The sequence below is a fragment of the Antennarius striatus genome, chromosome 5, assembly GCF_040054535.1.
Source record: "Antennarius striatus isolate MH-2024 chromosome 5, ASM4005453v1, whole genome shotgun sequence".
In the NCBI taxonomy this organism is placed as follows: domain Eukaryota; kingdom Metazoa; phylum Chordata; class Actinopteri; order Lophiiformes; family Antennariidae; genus Antennarius; species Antennarius striatus.
Window position 1 is genome coordinate 24,896,809 of NC_090780.1, and position 23,136 is coordinate 24,919,944.

General features: G+C 40.4%; 1 protein-coding gene across 1 annotated transcript; it reads right to left on the reverse strand.

Annotated features, from left to right (window-relative positions):
* Positions 1 to 7,508: 7,508 nt before the first annotated feature.
* Positions 7,509 to 12,397, reverse strand: LOC137595617 (odorant receptor 131-2-like). Its single transcript, XM_068315831.1, has 3 exons — positions 12,347 to 12,397; positions 8,494 to 8,649; positions 7,509 to 8,288 (listed from the first exon to the last, which is right to left on the reverse strand). Exons 1-3 carry the CDS (start codon positions 12,395 to 12,397, stop codon positions 7,509 to 7,511), a joined length of 987 nt encoding a protein of 328 aa, XP_068171932.1.
* Between the last annotated feature and the right edge of the window lie 10,739 nt (positions 12,398 to 23,136).

Here is a 23,136-nt window from a genome sequence, read left to right on the forward strand (position 1 = left end):
TATTCAGGGTTTTTTTTGGTCCTGTTGTTACAACAGACTTCACACCTTCATCACCTTTGCAACATCAACAACAACATACGAAAAAAAGGGCTGATGGGTAGAAATTTCTCTTATCACAATATGTTTTCAACCAATTCATACACTGGAGTTTGATACTCATTGTGGCACATTGTTGTTTCAATCGTCCGTTCCCTTATCTACTTATCATATAGTCATAACATCTGACATCCAATATTCTGCAATTCCTGATATTCAGGCTTCATCCCTCCTATAATTGACAGCATGATAATGTATTGACTTTTTCGATTCAACAGAAAACTTCCTAAGGCAGACAAACCCTTTAAATGAATGGCCATCTCACCTCCACATCCAACGGCTGATAGGCTGATTAAACCAGGAATTCCGTCAGAAGAACCAGGATGTAGCCATGACCCTGTGATGATAAAAACAGAAAAGCAGCAGTGGGACAGTGGGGGGGAGATGGTATAGGGGGCAAAAAATGAGTTCATATCTCATCATGAATTGTCACAAAACTTTAGACAACACTAAAGACAAAATTATGTAAATGTTTGACATTTTATTCATTCTAAAATGAACATTGATCATTTACAATAATATATGAAAATAATACTTTTGAGCATTAACACTAAAGTTGCCTTCCCAGGTAGAGAAGAACTCGCCTCAGACGGACGATCAGAGCACAGGTCTGAAAGGTAAAGGACACATTTCATTGGTGAGCAGACACCTGAAACTGAACAGGAGATTAATGTGAATTAAGAAGCTAATCCACCTTTAGATTGAAGTCATTGGAACTCCAACAATGTAGAGACAGAGAACTGCATTCCTACATTTCAACAAAGGAACAGAAAACATTCTCCAGCTTAGAGACGTCCAGCCATCGTTGGGACACAGGTGAGGAACACGTATGACAAACAGAAGCTCGTGTAGCGTGAAGTCTGTGCAGGTATGACAGGAGGCGGTACTCACCTGACTACAGTGTTCCACATCAGGGTAGGGGATGTCTCTTTATACCCCTGTGCTGAGCACATGACCAATCAGAGGACAGTCTGTGTCCCCAGGAGTTCATCATCAGTCATTCAGTGACATCACCCCATGTGATGTCATCAAGAGGAGGCAGCTGATACCAGGACCCGGATCTGTCAGTACCAACACTCAGTGGGTCACATTTTACTGAGAGCTTAATGACCTGACCTTTACTGATGGGCTCCAATGAGACGGATGTTGAGTCTGAGTTGTGAACTCACTGACGAATACTGGAGATGTCAGGAGGTCCCTAAAGTTTCCTCTTGAAAGTACGACAAATTAGTTAAATGAAAGTTGGTGACTCCCTCCATCATGGACCTCAGTTCCCCGATTTATTTCCAAAAATAAAGTTTGTAGACAAGAAAAGACAATGTCAGTGAAATTTGTGAGACATTCTCATGTAAAAATTCACTTCTCTTTATGATGGTGTTGTGATTGAATTATAGCAATGCTGGGGTCGGTGAGCTGCAGTGACACTGCTCCATCTTGTTGAATAAGACTCGACGATGACATCACCAAACCCTGACTGTGAAGAAATAAATGTGAACTATTGCTGATATGTCATATCATTTAAGTTTACAAATCCATCCAAAATGTTGTGCCAAGGTTCCTCAAGATTCAGACCCAATGTCTGGGTAGTGAGGATCATAGATTAAAGCCAGGAAACTCTGGTGGAGGCCTTCAGCAGTTCTGATGTACAACCTGTTGGTCTGACCTGAGTTTGGAGGCCAAAACCCAACGGAACCATCTAGTCACCAGTCACCCATTTCTGCTACATATGTTTAACTAATCACATTTTTGAGAACCATATTGACCAATATCTTGTTCTTCATGACTCCTGTTTAACAAGAGTCATGAAAAGGGTGTTCTAGGGTGTCCTGGTGCCATGTGCACTTATTTTTAACTCTATCCATTTTTAATGTTTTCCTGCATTAACGTCTCCTGTCATTTCAGAGCCTTTTCCACCTCCCTGTACTCAATCAGTTCATTCCCTTCACCTGTGTTGCCTCAGTCACCTGCATCCCATCATTCAATCAATCTCCACCCTACAAATACTTGTCTTTGCCTCAACTTCCCTGCTGGATTGCAAATGTTTGTTCTTTCAACCATTTCTGTTTTCTTTTATATGACTCACAAGTAACCCTACATTCTGGAACCACTGTGTTCTGGTGCAGAAATAGGGTTAAATTAGTTCTTTATAATTAATTGAAGCCTGACAATGAAACACTAGGTCAGGTTCAGTTAGGAGAAGACTTTTAAATGCTGATCAGGATTTTACATGGAGTCAATACAGGGATGTGAAAATGGGAAAAATCCGATCTCTTATCTAATGACAGTACAGCATTGGTGCGGCCTGATAGTAAAAAGTATTAATCGGCCGTAGAATAAATGCAATGACTACTTTTTCTACATCCGTTTAAGACAGAATGTGACTGAATTTTGAAATTACAAAGTCTGGAAAAAGATTGTTTTATGGAGAAAACTCGGCAAACAGAAAATCACAGGCTTGAGTCTTAAAATACGGAGTTTGTTTTAATTAAAAGTAAACATATAAATCATGTCCAGACAGGTTCATGAGCATTAAAGATTATTACTTTTATTGCGCTCTTAATAACAAGCAAACCATGTAAATAGGAAAACAAGAATGTAATTGTGTAAGAAGCCAAAAATAGAAAAGTAGATGAAAATCGATCACGTCATTCAAATACAAAAATGTTAGCAAATTATAAAGTTAGCAAAATGATAGGTTTCTCTTGGATGGCAACTATTTAACAGATGTTTTTGTTAAGTTGCACAAGTTTACGCAACATGTTCTTCTTCAGGTACTTCCTGAAGGTTTCATCTTGTATACCGTAGATAAATAGAGTGATGGATCATGGCAGGAACGATGTGCACGCTGACCTTTGTTCCTGCCCAAAACAACCTGGTAGTAGTGCATTATTAAAAATTAAGACCACAGATTTCATTATTAAAGAAATAAGTTTATCAATCCAATCCAATCAACCCAATCCAATATAACAGTTTGAAAGCCCTATCACGGACTCCAGGATACTCTGTAGCTTCTACAGGTGGACCACAGAGAGTATCCTGATTGATTGGTTCATCATCAGTTACCAGCATGAGGCTCTACAGAGGGTGGGGAAGTCTGCTGAGCACATCACCAGGACGTTGCTGCCCTCTATGTAGGAAATCTACACCCATTGGTGTAGAAAGAAAGCATTTGCTTCATGATAAAATTTAAAAATAAAATCTCATCTCATGGAAATGTACCACCCTCCCAGGGCTCTTTGCTCTGAGGATGTAGAACTTCTGGTAAGCCATCAGGGCTCTGGCTCTTTTACTCTGGAATGATCTCCTGGCCTAGGTCCAGGGGCAGACACACTTAGCTTATTTAGGCTCAAAACCTTCCTTTTTGACAAAGTATATAATTATGAACAACATAGATTCCTTTAGATAAGCCGCTATAGGTCTAGATTGCTATTTCTCTCCCGCTAAATGGAGTTAGAACAATTACTTTGAGTAAGTCAGTGCCTGACAACCCGAAAGTCCCATCCCCACTTCAGCAGCTGGTCTAAACTCCAGAAAAACTCTTCTCTTACCCTGTCCCGATCTGTATTGTATTTCATTTCCATCCAACCGGTCGAGGCGGATGGCTGCCCTTCAGAGTCTGGGTCCTGCCCAGGGTTTCTTCCTCAATGGGGGAAGTTTTCCCCGGTGCTGTCACTTATGCTTACTTTGAAGGGTTCTGATGGGTTTCTCTGTCTATAACAGCGCTTTGAAATTAAAGTTGATGATTAATGAGCCAGATCACCCCAGAAACAAGCTGCTCTGCTTTTCTGCCATCTGGCTGATGGAACATTAAATTTACCACGAGATTATTTGATGGAAAAATGTGTGAGAGAGAAAAGTCAGCTTGAATAAAAAGTCTGAGACTTCAGTGTTAAAATACTGATGCTTTGTGTTTTTATTTCAGACAGTTTATAAGTAGACCATGTCCAGACAGGCTCACGAACAATGAATATGATGAGAACAACAGTTGGTGTAAACTACCATTCATTTAAAACAAATTTGTAGGTAAAACAAATAATTAAATTAAGAAACAATTGGATAAAAATTGATCACATCATTAAAATATATGAAAAAGTTGGGGATATTAACGTCTGTGTAAACTCATAACAGGTGTGACAGTTTAAACATAACCCTCTTGGATGTGAAAAATTTCCATCCCGGAGGGTTATTTTTGTAAAGCTAATTTTACACATGTTATTTTTCGTTTCTTTTTCGTAAAGCTGCATTTACCCAACGTGTTCTTCTTCAGGTACTTCCTGAAGGTCTCATCTCGTACGCCGTAGATGATTGGACTGATGGATCGTGGCAAGACGTGCACGATAATATAGAAAGCAAACAGTAGATCGTTATAATTGATCAGGAACTGCCGCTGGAGAGTATTAAGCAACTGAGGTCTGACATAAGTGGCCATATACAACAACACCTGGAAACCATGGAGGATGATGGTGTTTCTGGCCTTCTTACTGTCTTTGCTAGCGGCTCTGGCAGTGAACAGAATTCTGAAGTACGTGTAGAAGATAGTGGACCAAACAATGGCTAGAAACACAGAGTGAATGATGTCCCTCTTTTCGATGATGTCAGGGTTTGGGAAGACATTGTGAACGTAGCAAGCAACGTGAGAATGGAAGAAGTCCAGAGGCTTCGTTGCCAAGGTGACAAACAGGTCAGGAAGAACCACAGACATGCTCGTCACCCATAACAGACCAATCAGTATCAATGTGTTCTTGATGGTGCAGATCCTGCTGTACTGAAGAGGTAAGCATACGGCGATGTAGCACTCTATCGCCATGCACGCCACATTCAGAGGAGTGTTCTCTGTGGCAAAGAGAGTGATCAGCATGATGATGCAGCAGATGGAGAAACTGACTTTGTGGCGGTTGTAGGCCATGAGGAAGAGAATAATTGACAGCATCACTTGGATCATGTCATTAAGAATCAGGTGGATGAAGAGTATATATCGTGGATTCAGGTACAAGATCTATGAATCCAAAGAACAGAAGAACATAAATTTTATGAGATTTATTCTTTTCGTATTAACAATTTCCACTTTCTAGCCGACTGCCTAGTAGCATCATGTGGTGTATAATCAGACAGGAATTTTGCAAACTGGTCATGTCAAGTGAAGGCCGTCTAAACCTTGACCAGCTTAACACATGGAGCTAACGTTGGTTTATGTCTGGCAAGAAGCATGATGAGTTTGTGGTAGATACTGTAAGATATCACAAAGTCGCTTCAGAAATCAAAGCCATTATACAGTAAGCGATCAGCATATTGTTTCCACATTCTGAGCTGATGTTAGCTCGTTTTCCAGTTATTGAGTATTTTAGCCAACACAACATATGAAACAAATCATACCTGCTCTTTGCTGAAGACCTGAATGAAGCTTGAATTCATGCAGGTGACTGAGAATCCAAGAAGAAGAACCAGGAGATTCTTGGTCAAAGCTTTGGACAAAGTTTCTGAAGACTGAACAGGAAAATTGGGAATGGCAGTGGTGTTCATGTCTGGAGCCTAAAACACAAGAAAATATTGGAAATAATAGATCTGAATATCAGTCTGAACATCAAACAAAACTATATTTAAGTCATTAAAAACAATAGTTTTTACATGATAAATGCTTACAATTATAAATGTATATAATAATATATATCATATCATCAGACTGAGATGGTTTGGACATGTCCAGAGGAGAGATAGTGAATATATTGGTAGAAGGATGCTGAGTTCTGAACTGCCAGGCAGGAGGCCTAGAGGAAGACCAAAGAGGAGGTTTATGGATGTAGTGAAAGAGGACATGAAGGTAGTTGGTGTGAGAGAAGAGGATGAGAAGACAGGGTTAGATGGAGGACAGTGATTGGCTGTGGAGACCCCTGAAGGGAAAAGCTGAAAGGAAAAGAAGAAGAGGCAGCTCAAAATACTAAATTTCTCTGTCATGAAAAACCGGGATGTAGCCACAAGCCAGTGATGATAAAAGCAGATAAACACAGCAATGGGTCAGGAAGGGGTTTGATGAGTTCATGTGTCATCATGAAATGTCACAAATACTTTAACTGCACTAAAGACAAAATTATGTAACTGCATATTTACTAATGAACATTGACAGATGCTAAATAGACAGCAATTATTTCAAATAAAACCCAATACTCATGAAAATAAACACAAATCTTTTCCTCACAGGTAAAAAAGAACTCACCTCAGACGGACGATCAGAGCACAGGTCTGAAAAGTAAAGGACACATTTCATTGGTGAGCAGACACATGAAACTGAACAGGAGATTAATGTGAAATAAGACGCTAATCCACCTTTAGATTGAAGTCATTGGAACTCCAACAATGTAGAGACAGAGAACTGCATTCCTACATTTCAACAAAGGAACAGAAAACATTCTCCAGCTTAGAGACGTCCAGCCATCGTTGGGACACAGGTGAGGAACACGTATGACACACAGAATCTCGTGTAGCGTGAAGTCTGTGCAGGTATGACAGGAGGCGGTACTCACCTGACTACAGTGTTCCACATCAGGGTAGGGGACGTCTCTTTATACCCCTGTGCTGAGCACATCACCAATCAGAGGACAGTCTGTGTCCCCAGGAGTTCATCATCAGTCATTCAGTGACATCACCCCATGTGATGTCATCAAGATGAGGCAGCTGATACCAGGACCAAAACTCAGTGGGTGACATTTTACTGAGATTTTATTTACTCAGAAAATTAAATTAAATTCTGACCTGTTTTTACATTTACAACTTCAGATATGATGGACAGAACAGGTGACGAACAGACAGACATTCATGTCTCACATCTATATTCTATATTATCATCAGAAATTACTTTTGTTCATGATCAGAACCTATTAACGTTTAAATGGTGTCGTCAACAGTGATTTTTTTTCAGGGAGGGTAAATGTGTTTGTGTGCAGGGTAGTGTCTACTAAAGAAACAAACAGGATGTTTTCATGATGTCTCTTCCTCGACAGGTTTGTTCATGCATCTTAAGTGTGATGTGTTTGACCCGTCTCCACAAGTTCATAGTGAGCACAGCTGTAAAACAGGTGCCCCCTAGTGGAAGGCACAAAAACAGACCTGTTACAATATGTGTTTTGTTTCATATGTATGTGTGAATACTATATTCTGAACTATGTCCCTGACGGCCCCTCATACAGATGTACCCATGAAGTGCTGGTCCAGGTCCAGTGAGGACAAGGGGTTCAAATACTGATTAGGATCTGACAGGGAGTCAGTACAGAGATGTGGCGCTGCAGAGTCCCAAGAGACTTATTGGTGCAGCCTGATAGTCAGGAGCACTCATCAAAATGTGTTTTGGAGGATATTTGGGTCTCCAGAGACACCTAATAAATGATAGTTTACACATAACCCTCCTGGATGTGAAATATTCAGTGGTTGTTTTTCACGAAACTGCATTTACACAACATGTTCTTCTTCAGGTACTTCCTGAAGGTCTCGTCACGTACGCCATAGATGATGGGACTAATGGATCGCGGCAGGACGTGCACAATTATATAGAAAGCAAATATGGAGTCTCTGTAATTGAGCAGGAAGTGTTGGTCTACGGCATCCAGTAACTGTGGCCCGACATATGTGGTCATACACAACAAGACCTGGAAACCATGGAGGATGATGGTGTTTCTGGCCTTCTTACTGTCTTTACTAGCGGCTCTGGCAGTGAACAGAATTCTGAAGTACGTGTAGAAGATAGTGAACCAAATAATGACTAGAAACACAGAGTGAATGATGTGCTTCTTCTGGACAAGGACAGGGTTTGGGAAGATATTTACTCTTTTGCAAGCAAACTGGGAATGGAAGAAGGCCAGAGGCTGCGTTCCCAAAGTGACAAACAGATCAGGAAGAACCACACACATGCTTGTCAGCCATACTAGACCAATGAGTGTCAATGTTTTCTTGATGGTGCAGATACTGCTGTGGCGTAGAGGTAAGCATATGGCGATGTAGCACTCTACCGCCATGCACCCCACATTCAGAGGAGTGTTCTCTGAGGCTAAACGAATATTTAGAACAAAGATGCAGCAGATGGAGAATGTGATTTTGTAGAGGTTATAGCTGATGACAAAGAGGATGACGGTCAGCATCACGTAGATCATGTCGTTAAGAACCAGGTGGATGAAGAGTATATATCGTGGATTCAGGTAGAAGATCTGTGGATCCAAACAAAAGAAAGGAGTATATATTCATAGTTACTTTTTTTTTGCTGACAATTTCCACATCCTATCTTGCTGATTACTAGCCTACAGTTAGCTACTGTCAGCTAGCACTATGTTGTTTCAACATTCTAAGCTGATGGTAGCTCAGATTCCAGATATTTAGTTTTTAAGACAACAAAACATGAAAGAAGAATCAGACCTGGTGTTTGCTGAAGACATGAATGAATCTTGCATTGATGCAGGTGATGGAGAGTCCAAGAAGTAGAACCAGAAGATTCTTGGTCAAAATTTTGGGCAAAGGTTCTGGAGACCAACCAGGAAAGTTAGGAATGGCGGTGGTGTTCATGTCCACAACCTACAGCAAAACAAAACACAGATACTGGTAATAATTGATCTAAATATCACTCTGAACACAAACCAAATAGAATATTAGGCCCATTTATTTATGCCTTTAGATGAAGACTCGGTGCACAGATATGAACAACCAAAAGATTGTTCAAAAAAGTTCAAAAGTAATGCTTCAAAAAAATCTCAAAATGGAAAATAGTAAACTTCCATGTTTGAGCAAGCAAAATCAACATAGACCTATCACAGCGCCAAAAAAAGGACAGCTCTCAGCAGCACATCATCCCTCTTCACTGCCAGAGACAAGACTCCAACAAAACAACCTTGGCCAGGGCCTTTGTATCATTTTGATTTACGTCATTTATTTTGGTTAATTACAAGTTTTATTCATTTATTCAGGTTTTTTTTTGGTCCTGTTGTTACAACAGACTTCACACCTTCATCACCTTTGCAACATCAACAACAACATACGAAAAAAAGGGCTGATGGGTAGAAATTTCTCTTATCACAATATGTTTTCAACCAATTCATACACTGGAGTTTGATACTCATTGTGGCACATTGTTGTTTCAATCGTCCGTTCCCTGATCTACTTATCATATAGTCATAACATCTGACATCCAATATTCTGCAATTCCTGATATTCAGGCTTCATCCCTCCTATAATTGACAGCATGATAATGTATTGACTTTTTCGATTCAACAGAAAACTTCCTAAGGCAGACAAACCCTTTAAATGAATGGCCATCTCACCTCCACATCCAACGGCTGATAGGCTGATTAAACCAGGAATTCCGTCAGAAGAACCAGGATGTAGCCATGACCCTGTGATGATAAAAACAGAAAAGCAGCAGTGGGACAGTGGGGGGGAGATGGTATAGGGGGCAAAAAATGAGTTCATATCTCATCATGAATTGTCACAAAACTTTAGACAACACTAAAGACAAAATTATGTAAATGTTTGACATTTCATTCATTCTAAAATGAACATTGATCATTTACAATAATATATGAAAATAATACTTTTGAGCATTAACACTAAACTTGCCTTCCCAGGTAGAGAAGAACTCGCCTCAGACGGACTATCAGAGCACAGGTCTGAAAGGTAAAGGACACATTTCATTGGTGAGCAGACACCTGAAACTGAACAGGAGATTAATGTGAAATAAGACGCTAATCCACCTTTAGATTGAAGTCATTGGAACTCCAACAATGTAGAGACAGAGAACTGCATTCCTACATTTCAACAAAGGAACAGAAAACATTCTCCAGCTTAGAGACGTCCAGCCATCGTTGGGACACAGGTGAGGAACACGTATGACAAACAGAAGCTCGTGTAGCGTGAAGTCTGTGCAGGTATGACAGGAGGCGGTACTCACCTGACTACAGTGTTCCACATCAGGGTAGGGGATGTCTCTTTATACCCCTGTGCTGAGCACATCACCAATCAGAGGACAGTCTGTGTCCCCAGGAGTTCATCATCAGTCATTCAGTGACATCACCCCATGTGATGTCATCAAGATGAGGCAGCTGATACCAGGACCCGGATCTGTCAGTACCAACACTCAGTGGGTCACATTTTACTGAGAGCTTAATGACCTGACCTTTACTGATGGGCTCCAATGAGACGGATGTTGAGTCTGAGTTGTGAACTCACTGACGAATACTGGAGATGTCAGGAGGTCCCTAAAGTTTCCTCTTGAAAGTACGACAAATTAGTTAAATGAAAGTTGGTGACTCCCTCCATCATGGACCTCAGTTCCCCGATTTATTTCCAAAAATAAAGTTTGTAGACAAGAAAAGACAATGTCAGTGAAATTTGTGAGACATTCTCATGTAAAAATTCACTTCTCTTTATGATGGTGTTGTGATTGAATTATAGCAATGCTGGGGTCGGTGAGCTGCAGTGACACTGCTCCATCTTGTTGAATAAGACTCGACGATGACATCACCAAACCCTGACTGTGAAGAAATAAATGTGAACTATTGCTGATATGTCATATCATTTAAGTTTACAAATCCATCCAAAATGTTGTGCCAAGGTTCCTCAAGATTCAGACCCAATGTCTGGGTAGTGAGGATCATAGATTAAAGCCAGGAAACTCTGGTGGAGGCCTTCAGCAGTTCTGATGTACAACCTGTTGGTCTGACCTGAGTTTGGAGGCCAAAACCCAACGGAACCATCTAGTCACCAGTCACCCATTTCTGCTACATATGTTTAACTAATCACATTTTTGAGAACCATATTGACCAATATCTTGTTCTTCATGACTCCTGTTTAACAAGAGTCATGAAAAGGGTGTTCTAGGGTGTCCTGGTGCCATGTGCACTTATTTTGAACTCTATCCATTTTTAATGTTTTCCTGCATTAACGTCTCCTGTCATTTCAGAGCCTTTTCCACCTCCCTGTACTCAATCAGTTCATTCCCTTCACCTGTGTTGCCTCAGTCACCTGCATCCCATCATTCAATCAATCTCCACCCTACAAATACTTGTCTTTGCCTCAACTTCCCTGCTGGATTGCAAATGTTTGTTCTTTCAACCATTTCTGTTTTCTTTTATATGACTCACAAGTAACCCTACATTCTGGAACCACTGTGTTCTGGTGCAGAAATAGGGTTAAATTAGTTCTTTATAATTAATTGAAGCCTGACAATGAAACACTAGGTCAGGTTCCGTTAGGAGAAGACTTTTAAATGCTGATCAGGATTTTACATGGAGTCAATACAGGGATGTGAAAATGGGAAAAATCCGATCTCTTATCTAATGACAGTACAGCATTGGTGCGGCCTGATAGTAAAAAGTAATAATCGGCCGTAGAATAAATGCAATGACTACTTTTTCTACATCCGTTTAAGACAGAATGTGACTGAATTTTGAAATTACAAAGTCTGGAAAAAGATTGTTTTATGGAGAAAACTCGGCAAACAGAAAATCACAGGCTTGAGTCTTAAAATACAGAGTTTGTTTTAATTAAAAGTAAACATATAAATCATGTCCAGACAGGTTCATGAGCATTAAAGATGATTACTTTTATTGCGCTCTTAATAACAAGCAAACCATGTAAATAGGAAAACAAGAATGTAATTGTGTAAGAAGCCAAAAATAGAAAAGTAGATGAAAATCGATCACGTCATTCAAATACAAAAATGTTAGCAAATTATAAAGTTAGCAAAATGATAGGTTTCTCTTGGATGGCAACTATTTAACAGATGTTTTTGTTAAGTTGCACAAGTTTACGCAACATGTTCTTCTTCAGGTACTTCCTGAAGGTTTCATCTTGTATACCGTAGATAAATAGAGTGATGGATCATGGCAGGAACGATGTGCACGCTGACCTTTGTTCCTGCCCAAAACAACCTGGTAGTAGTGCATTATTAAAAATTAAGACCACAGATTTCATTATTAAAGAAATAAGTTTATCAATCCAATCCAATCAACCCAATCCAATATAACAGTTTGAAAGCCCTATCACGGACTCCAGGATACTCTGTAGCTTCTACAGGTGGACCACAGAGAGTATCCTGATTGATTGGTTCATCATCAGTTACCAGCATGAGGCTCTACAGAGGGTGGGGAAGTCTGCTGAGCACATCACCAGGACGTTGCTGCCCTCTATGTAGGAAATCTACACCCATTAGTGTAGAAAGAAAGCATTTGCTTCATGATAAAATTTAAAAATAAAATCTCATCTCATGGAAATGTACCACCCTCCCAGGGCTCTTTGCTCTGAGGATGTAGAACTTCTGGTAAGCCATCAGGGCTCTGGCTCTTTTACTCTGGAATGATCTCCTGGCCTAGGTCCAGGGGCAGACACACTTAGCTTATTTAGGCTCAAAACCTTCCTTTTTGACAAAGTATATAATTATGAACAACATAGATTCCTTTAGATAAGCCGCTATAGGTCTAGATTGCTATTTCTCTCCCGCTAAATGGAGTTAGAACAATTACTTTGAGTAAGTCAGTGCCTGACAACCCGAAAGTCCAATCCCCACTTCAGCAGGTGGTCTAAACTCCAGAAAAACTCTTCTCTTACCCTGTCCCGATCTGTATTGTATTTCATTTCCATCCAACCGGTCGAGGCGGATGGCTGCCCTTCAGAGTCTGGGTCCTGCCCAGGGGTTCTTCCTCAATGGGGGAAGTTTTCCCCGCTGCTGTCACTTATGCTTACTTTGAAGGGTTCTGATGGGTTTCTCTGTCTATAACAGCGCTTTGAAATTAAAGTTGATGATTAATGAGCCAGATCACCCCAGAAACAAGCTGCTCTGCTTTGCTGCCCTCTGGCTGATGGAACATTAAATTTACCACGAGATTATTTGATGGAAAAATGTGTGAGAGAGAAAAGTCAGCTTGAATAAAAAGTCTGAGACTTCAGTGTTAAAATACTGATGCTTTGTGTTTTTATTTCAGACAAATAGTTTATAAGTAGACCATGTCCAGACAGGCTCACGAACAATGAATATGATGAGAACAACAGTTGGTGTAAACTACCATTCATTTAAAACAAATTTGTAGGTAAAACAAATAATTAAATTGAGAAACAATTGGATAAAAATTGATCACATCATTAAATTATGAAAAAGTTGGGGATATTAACGTCTGTGTAAACTCATAACAGGTGTGACAGTTTAAACATAACCCTCTTGGATGTGAAAAATTTCCATCCCGGAGGGTTATTTTTGTAAAGCTAATTTTACACATGTTATTTTTCGTTTCTTTTTCGTAAAGCTTCATTTACCCAACATGTTCTTCTTCAGGTACTTCCTGAAGGTCTCATCTCGTACGCCGTAGATGATTGGACTGATGGATCGTGGCAAGACGTGCACGATGATATAGAAAGCAAACAGTAAATCGTTATAATTGATCAGGAACTGCCGCTGGAGAGTATTAAGCAACTGTGGCCCGACATATGTGGTCATACACAACAAGACCTGGAAACCATGGAGGATGATGGTGTTTCTGGCCTTCTTACTGTCTTTGCTAGCGGCTCTGGCAGTGAAAAGAATTCTGAAGTACGTGTAGAAGATAGTGGACCAAACAATGGCTAGAAATACAGAGTGAATGATGTTCCTCTTTTCGATGATGTCAGGGTTTGGGAAGACATTGTGAACGTAGCAAGCAACGTGAGAATGGAAGAAGTCCAGAGGCTTCGTTGCCAAGGTGACAAACAGGTCAGGAAGAACCACAGACATGCTCGTCACCCATAACAGACCAATCAGTATCAATGTGTTCTTGATGGTGCAGATCCTGCTGTACTGAAGAGGTAAGCATACGGCGATGTAGCACTCTATCGCCATGCACGCCACATTCAGAGGAGTGTTCTCTGTGGCAAAGAGAGTGATCAGCATGATGATGCAGCAGATGGAGAAACTGACTTTGTGGCGGTTGTAGCTCATGAGGAAGAGAATAATTGACAGCATCACTTGGATCATGTCATTAAGAATCAGGTGGATGAAGAGTATATATCGTGGATTCAGGTACAAGATCTATGAATCCAAAGAACAGAAGAACATAAATTTTATGAGATTTATTCTTTTCGTATTAACAATTTCCACTTTCTAGCCGACTGCCTAGTAGCATCATGTGGTGTATAATCAGAAAGGAATTTTGCAAACTGGTCATGTCAAGTGAAGGCTGTCTAAACCTTGACCAGCTTAACACATGGAGCTAACGTTGGTTTATGTCTGGCAAGAAGCATGATGAGTTTGTGGTAGATACTGTCAGATATCACAAAGTCGCTTCAGAAATCAAAGCCATTATACAGTAAGCGATCAGCATATTGTTTCCACATTCTGAGCTGATGTTAGCTCGTTTTCCAGTTATTGAGTATTTTAGCCAACACAACATATGAAACAAATCATACCTGCTCTTTGCTGAAGACCTGAATGAAGCTTGAATTCATGCAGGTGACTGAGAATCCAAGAAGAAGAACCAGGAGATTCTTGGTCAAAACTTTGGACAAAGTTTCTGAAGACTGAACAGGAAAATTGGGAATGGCAGTGGTGTTCATGTCTGGAGCCTAAAACACAAGAAAATATTGGAAATAATAGATCTGAATATCAGTCTGAACATCAAACAAAACTATATTTAAGTCATTAAAAACAATAGTTTTTACATGATAAATGCTTACAATTATAAATGTATATAATAATATATATCATATCATCAGACTGAGATGGTTTGGACATGTCCAGAGGAGAGATAGTGAATATATTGGTAGAAGGATGCTGAGTTCTGAACTGCCAGGCAGGAGGCCTAGAGGAAGACCAAAGAGGAGGTTTATGGATGTAGTGAAAGAGGACATGAAGGTAGTTGGTGTGAGAGAAGAGGATGAGAAGACAGGGTTAGATGGAGGACAGTGATTGGCTGTGGAGACCCCTGAAGGGAAAAGAAGAAGAGGTAGCTCAAAATACTAAATTTCTCTGTCATGAAAAACCGGGATGTAGCCACAAGCCAGTGATGATAAAAGCAGATAAACACAGCAATGGGACAGGAAGGGGTTTGATGAGTTCATGTGTCATCATGAAATGTCACAAATACTTTAACTGCACTAAAGACAAAATTATGTAACTGCATATTTACTAATGAACATTGACAGATGCTAAATAGACAGCAATTATTTCAAATAAAACCCAATACTCATACACAAATCTTTTCCTCACAGGTAAAAAAGAACTCACCTCAGACGGACGATCAGAGCACAGGTCTGAAAGGTAAAGGACACATTTCATTGGTGAGCAGACACATGAAACTGAACAGGAGATTAATATGAAATAAGACACTAATCCACCTTTAGATTGAAGTCATTGGAACTCCAACAATGTAGAGACAGAGAACTGCATTCCTACATTTCAACAAAGGAACAGAAAACATTCTCCAGCTTAGAGACGTCCAGCCATCGTTGGGACACAGGTGAGGAACACGTATGACACACAGAATCTCGTGTAGCGTGAAGTCTGTGCAGGTATGACAGGAGGCGGTACTCACCTGACTACAGTGTTCCACATCAGGGTAGGGGACGTCTCTTTATACCCCTGTGCTGAGCACATGACCAATCAGAGGACAGTCTGTGTCCCCAGGAGTTCATCATCAGTCATTCAGTGACATCACCCCATGTGATGTCATCAAGATGAGGCAGCTGATACCGGGACCCGGATCTGTCAGTACCAACACTCAGTGGGTCACATTTTACTGAGAGCTTAATGACCTGACCTTTACTGATGGGCTCCAATGAGACGGATGTTGAGTCTGAGTTGTGAACTCACTGACGAATACTGGAGATGTCAGGAGGTCCCTAAAGTTTCCTCTTGAAAGTACGACAAATTAGTTAAATGAAAGTTGGTGACTCCCTCCATCATGGACCTCAGTTCCCCGATTTATTTCCAAAAATAAAGTTTGTAGACAAGAAAAGACAATGTCAGTGAAATTTGTGAGACATTCTCATGTAAAAATTCACTTCTCTTTATGATGGTGTTGTGATTGAATTATAGCAATGCTGGGGTCGGTGAGCTGCAGTGACACTGCTCCATCTTGTTGAATAAGACTCGACGATGACATCACCAAACCCTGACTGTGAAGAAATAAATGTGAACTATTGCTGATATGTCATATCATTTAAGTTTACAAATCCATCCAAAATGTTGTGCCAAGGTTCCTCAAGATTCAGACCCAATGTCTGGGTAGTGAGGATCATAGATTAAAGCCAGGAAACTCTGGTGGAGGCCTTCAGCAGTTCTGATGTACAACCTGTTGGTCTGACCTGAGTTTGGAGGCCAAAACCCAACGGAACCATCTAGTCACCAGTCACCCATTTCTGCTACATATGTTTAACTAATCACATTTTTGAGAACCATATTGACCAATATCTTGTTCTTCATGACTCCTGTTTAACAAGAGTCATGAAAAGGGTGTTCTAGGGTGTCCTGGTGCCATGTGCACTTATTTTTAACTCTATCCATTTTTAATGTTTTCCTGCATTAACGTCTCCTGTCATTTCAGAGCCTTTTCCACCTCCCTGTACTCAATCAGTTCATTCCCTTCACCTGTGTTGCCTCAGTCACCTGCATCCCATCATTCAATCAATCTCCACCCTACAAATACTTGTCTTTGCCTCAACTTCCCTGCTGGATTGCAAATGTTTGTTCTTTCAACCATTTCTGTTTTCTTTTATATGACTCACAAGTAACCCTACATTCTGGAACCACTGTGTTCTGGTGAAGAAATAGGGTTAAATTAGTTCTTTATAATTAATTGAAGCCTGACAATGAAACACTAGGTCAGGTTCAGTTAGGAGAAGACTTTTAAATGCTGATCAGGATTTTACATGGAGTCAATACAGGGATGTGAAAATGGGAAAAATCCGATCTCTTACCTAATGACAGTACAGCATTGGTGCGGCCTGATAGTAAAAAGTAATAATCGGCCGTAGAATAAATGCAATGACTACTTTTTCTACATCCGTTTAAGACGGAATGTGACTGAATTTTGAAATTACAAAGTCTGGAAAAAGATTGTTTTATGGAGAAAACTCGGCAAACAGAAAATCACAGGCTTGAGTCTTAAAATACAGAGTTTGTTTTAATTAAAAGTAAACATATAAATCATGTCCAGACAGGTTCATGAGCATTAAAGATTATTACTTTTATTGCGCTCTTAATAACAAGCAAACCATGTAAATAGGAAAACAAGAATGTAATTGTGTAAGAAGCCAAAAATAGAAAAGTAGATGAAAATCGATCACGTCATTCAAATACAAAAATGTTAGCAAATTATAAAGTTAGCAAAATGATAGGTTTCTCTTGGATGGCAACTATTTAACAGATGTTTTTGTTAAGTTGCACAAGTTTACGCAACATGTTCTTCTTCAGGTACTTCCTGAAGGTTTCATCTTGTATACCGTAGATAAATGGAGTGATGGATCATGGCAGGAACGATGTGCACGCTGACCTTTGTTCCTGCCCAAAACAACCTGGTAGTAGTGCATTATTAAAAATTAAGACCACAGATTTCATTATTAAAGAAATAAGTCTATCAATCCAATCAATCAACCCAATCCAATATAACAGTTTGAAAGCCCTATCACGGACTCCAGGATACTCTGTAGCTTCTACAGGTGGACCACAGAGAGTATCCTGATTGATTGGTTCATCATCAGTTACCAGCATGAGGCTCTACAGAGGGTGGGGAAGTCTGCTGAGCACATCACCAGGACGTTGCTGCCCTCTATGTAGGAAATCTACACCCATTAGTGTAGAAAGAAAGCATTTGCTTCATGATAAAATTTAAAAATAAAATCTCATCTCATGGAAATGTACCACCCTCCCAGGGCTCTTTGCTCTGAGGATGTAGAACTTCTGGTAAGCCATCAGGGCTCTGGCTCTTTTACTCTGGAATGATCTCCTGGCCTAGGTCCAGGGGCAGACACACTTAGTTTATTTAGGCTCAAAACCTTCCTTTTTGACAAAGTATATAATTATGAACAACATAGATTCCTTTAGCTAAGCCGCTATAGGTCTAGATTGCTATTTCTCTCCCGCTAAATGGAGTTAGAACAATTACTTTGAGTAAGTCAGTGCCTGACAACCCGAAAGTCCCATCCCCACTTCAGCAGGTGGTCTAAACTCCAGAAAAAACTCTTCTCTTACCCTGTCCCGATCTGTATTGTATTTCATTTCCATCCAACCGGTCGAGGCGGATGGCTGCCCTTCAGAGTCTGGGTCCTGCCCAGGGTTTCTTCCTCAATGGGGGAAGTTTTCCCCGCTGCTGTCACTTATGCTTACTTTGAAGGGTTCTGATGGGTTTCTCTGTCTATAACAGCGCTTTGAAATTAAAGTTGATGATTAATGAGCCAGATCACCCCAGAAACAAGCTGCTCTGCTTTGCTGCCCTCTGGCTGATGGAACATTAAATTTACCACGAGATTATTTGATGGAAAAATGTGTGAGAGAGAAAAGTCAGCTTGAATAAAAAGTCTGAGACTTCAGTGTTAAAATACTGATGCTTTGTGTTTTTATTTCAGACAAATAGTTTATAAGTAGACCATGTCCAGACAGGCTCACGAACAATGAATATGATGAGAACAACAGTTGGTGTAAACTACCATTCATTTAAAACAAATTTGTAGGTAAAACAAATAATTAAATTGAGAAACAATTGGATAAAAATTTATCACATCATTAAATTATGAAAAAGTTGGGGATATTAACGTCTGTGTAAACTCATAACAGGTGTGACAGTTTAAACATAACCCTCTTGGATGTGAAAAATTTCCATCCCGGAGGGTTATTTTTGTAAAGCTAACTTTAAACATGTTATTTTTCGTTTCTTTTTCGTAAAGCTTCATTTACCCAACATGTTCTTCTTCAGGTACTTCCTGAAGGTCTCATCTCGTACGCCGTAGATGATTGGACTGATGGATCGTGGCAAGACGTGCACGATAATATAGAAAGCAAACAGTAAATCGTCATAATTGATCAGGAACTGCCGCTGGAGAGTATTAAGCAACTGAGGTCTGACATAAGTGGTCATATACAACAACACCTGGAAACCATGGAGGATGATGGTGTTTCTGGCCTTCTTACTGTCTTTGCTAGCGGCTCTGGCAGTGAACAGAATTCTGAAGTACGTGTAAAAGATAGTGGACCAAACAATGGCTAGAAATACAGAGTAAATGATGTTCCTCTTTTCGATGATGTCAGGGTTTGGGAAGACATTGTGAACGTTGCAAGCAAAGTGAGAATGGAAGAAGTCCAGAGGCTGCGTTGCCAAGGTGACAAACAGGTCAGGAAGAACCACAGACATGCTCGTCACCCATAACAGACCAATCAGTATCAATGTGTTCTTGATGGTGCAGATCCTGCTGTACTGAAGAGGTAAGCAGACGGCGATGTAGCACTCTATCGCCATGCACGCCACATTCAGAGGAGTGTTCTCTGTGGCAAAGAGAGTGATCAGCATGATGATGCAGCAGATGGAGAAACTGACTTTGTGGCGGTTGTAGGCCATGAGGAAGAGAATAATTGTCAGCATCACATGGATCATGTCATTAAGAATCAGGTGGATGAAGAGTATATATCGTGGATTCAGGTACAAGATCTATGAATCCAAAGAACAGAAGAACATAAATTTTATGAGATTTATTCTTTTCGTATTAACAATTTCCACTTTCTAGCCGACTGCCTAGTAGCATCATGTGGTGTATAATCAGAAAGGAATTTTGCAAACTGGTCATGTCAAGTGAAGGCCGTCTAAACCTTGACCAGCTTAACACATGGAGCTAACGTTGGTTTATGTCTGGCAAGAAGCATGATGAGTTTGTGGTAGATACTGTCAGATATCACAAAGTCGCTTCAGAAATCAAAGCCATTATACAGTAAGCGATCAGCATATTGTTTCCACATTCTGAGCTGATGTTAGCTCGTTTTCCAGTTATTGAGTATTTTAGCCAACACAACATATGAAACAAATCATACCTGCTCTTTGCTGAAGACCTGAATGAAGCCTGAATTCATGCAGGTGACTGAGAATCCAAGAAGAAGAACCACAAGATTCTTGGTCAAAACTTTGGACAAAGTTTCTGAAGACTGAACAGGAAAATTGGGAATGGCGGTGGTGTTCATGTCTGGAGCCTAAAACACAAGAAAATATTGGAAATAATAGATCTGAATATCAGTCTGAACATCAAACAAAACTATATTTAAGTCATTAAAAACAATAGTTTTTACATGATAAATGCTTACAATTATAAATGTATATAATAATATATATCATATCATCAGACTGAGATGGTTTGGACATGTCCAGAGGAGAGATAGTGAATATATTGGTAGAAGGATGCTGAGTTCTGAACTGCCAGGCAGGAGGCCTAGAGGAAGACCAGAGAGGAGGTTTATGGATGTAGTGAAAGAGGACATGAAGGTAGTTGGTGTGAGAGAAGAGGATGAGAAGACAGGGTTAGATGGAGGACAGTGATTGGCTGTGGAGACCCCTGAAGGGAAAAGCTGAAAGGAAAAGAAGAAGAGGCAGCTCAAAATACTAAATTTCTCTGTCATGAAAAACCGGGATGTAGCCACAAGCCAGTGATGATAAAAGCAAATGAACACAGCAATGGGACAGGAAGGGGTTTGATGAGTTCATGTGTCATCATGAAATGTCACAAATACTTTAACTGCACTAAAGACAAAATTATGTAACTGCATATTTACTAATGAACATTGACAGATGCTAAATAGACAGCAATTATTTCAAATAAAACCCAATACTCATGAAAATAAACACAAATCTTTTCCTCACAGGTAAAAAAGAACTCACCTCAGACGGACGATCAGAGCACAGGTCTGAAAAGTAAAGGACACATTTCATTGGTGAGCAGACACATGAAACTGAACAGGAGATTAATGTGAAATAAGACACTAAACCACCTTTAGATTGAAGTCATTGGAACTCCAACAATGTAGAGACAGAGAACTGCATTCCTACATTTCAACAAAGGAACAGAAAACATTCTCCAGCTTAGAGACGTCCAGCCATCGTTGGGACACAGGTGAGGAACACGTATGACACACAGAATCTCGTGTAGCGTGAAGTCTGTGCAGGTATGACAGGAGACGGTACTCACCTGACTACAGTGTTCCACATCAGGGTAGGGGACGTCTCTTTATACCCCTGTGCTGAGCACATCACCAATCAGAGGACAGTCTGTGTCCCCAGGAGTTCATCATCAGTCATTCAGTGACATCACCCCATGTGATGTCATCAAGATGAGGCAGCTGATACCGGGACCAAAACTCAGTGGGTGACATTTTACTGAGATTTTATTTACTCAGAAAATTAAATTAAATTCTGACCTGTTTTTACATTTACAACTTCAGATATGATGGACAGAACAGGTGACGAACAGACAGACATTCATGTCTCACATCTATATTCTATATTATCATCAGAAATTACTTTTGTTCATGATCAGAACCTATTAACGTTTAAATGGTGTCGTCAACAGTGATTTTTTTTCAGGGAGGGTAAATGTGTTTGTGTGCAGGGTAGTGTACTAAAGAAACAAACAGGATGTTTTCATGATGTCTCTTCCTCTACAGGTTTGTTCATGCATCTTAAGTGTGATGTGTTTGACCCGTCTCCACAAGTTCATAGTGAGCACAGCTGTAAAACAGGTGCCCCCTAGTGGAAGGCACAAAAACAGACCTGTTACAATATGTGTTTTGTTTCATATGTATGTGTGAATACTATATTCTGAACTATGTCCCTGACGGCCCCTCATACAGATGTACCCATGAAGTGCTGGTCCAGGTCCAGTGAGGACAAGGGGTTCAAATACTGATTAGGATCTGACAGGGAGTCAGTACAGAGATGTGGCGCTGCAGAGTCCCAAGAGACTTATTGGTGCAGCCTGATAGTCAGGAGCACTCATCAAAATGTGTTTTGGAGGATATTTGGGTCTGCAGAAACACCTAATAAATGATAGTTTACACATAACCCTCCTGGATGTGAAATATTCAGTGGTTGTTTTTCACGAAACTGCATTTACCGAACATGTTCTTCTTCAGGTACTTCCTGAAGGTCTCGTCACGTACGCCATAGATGATGGGACTAATGGATCGCGGCAGGACGTGCACAATTATATAGAAAGCAAATATGGAGTCTCTGTAATTGAGCAGGAAGTGTTGGTCTACGGCATCCAGTAACTGTGGCCCGACATATGTGGTCATACACAACAAGACCTGGAAACCATGGAGGATGATGGTGTTTCTGGCCTTCTTACTGTCTTTACTAGCGGCTCTGGCAGTGAACAGAATTCTGAAGTACGTGTAGAAGATAGTGAACCAAATAATGACTAGAAACACAGAGTGAATGATGTGCTTCTTCTGGACAAGGACAGGGTTTGGGAAGATATTTACTCTTTTGCAAGCAAACTGGGAATGGAAGAAGGCCAGAGGCTGCGTTCCCAAAGTGACAAACAGATCAGGAAGAACCACACACATGCTTGTCAGCCATACTAGACCAATGAGTGTCAATGTTTTCTTGATGGTGCAGATACTGCTGTGGCGTAGAGGTAAGCATATGGCGATGTAGCACTCTACCGCCATGCACCCCACATTCAGAGGAGTGTTCTCTGTGGCAAAGAGAGTGATCAGCATGATGATGCAGCAGATGGAGAAACTGTCATCCGGATCTGTCAGTACCAACACTCAGTGGGTCACATTTCACTGAGAGCTTAATGACCTGACCTTTACTGATGGGCTCCAATGAGACAGATGTTGAGTCTGAGTTGTGAACTCACTGACGAATACTGGAGATGTCAGGAGGTCCCTAAAGTTTCCTCTTGAAAGTACGACAAATTAGTTAAATGAAAGTTGGTGACTCCCTCCATCATGGACCTCAGTTCCCCGATTTATTTCCAAAAATAAAGTTTGTAGACAAGAAAAGACAATGTCAGTGAAATTTGTGAGACATTCTCATGTAAAAATTCACTTCTCTTTATGAT

Bases quoted from the DNA above. Each gene is read 5' to 3' on its own strand.
- LOC137595617 (XM_068315831.1), bottom strand. From the start codon at position 12,397: ATGGCTTACCAGAAGTTCTACATCCTCAGAGCAAAGAGCCCTGGGAGG. The intron at 8,650-12,346 runs GTACATTTCCAT...GTTTTGCTGTAG, and splicing joins CAAAGAGCCCTGGGAGGGTG to GTTGTGGACATGAACACCAC. The intron at 8,289-8,493 runs GTCTGATTCTTC...TTGGATCCACAG, and splicing joins ATGTCTTCAGCAAACACCAG to ATCTTCTACCTGAATCCACG.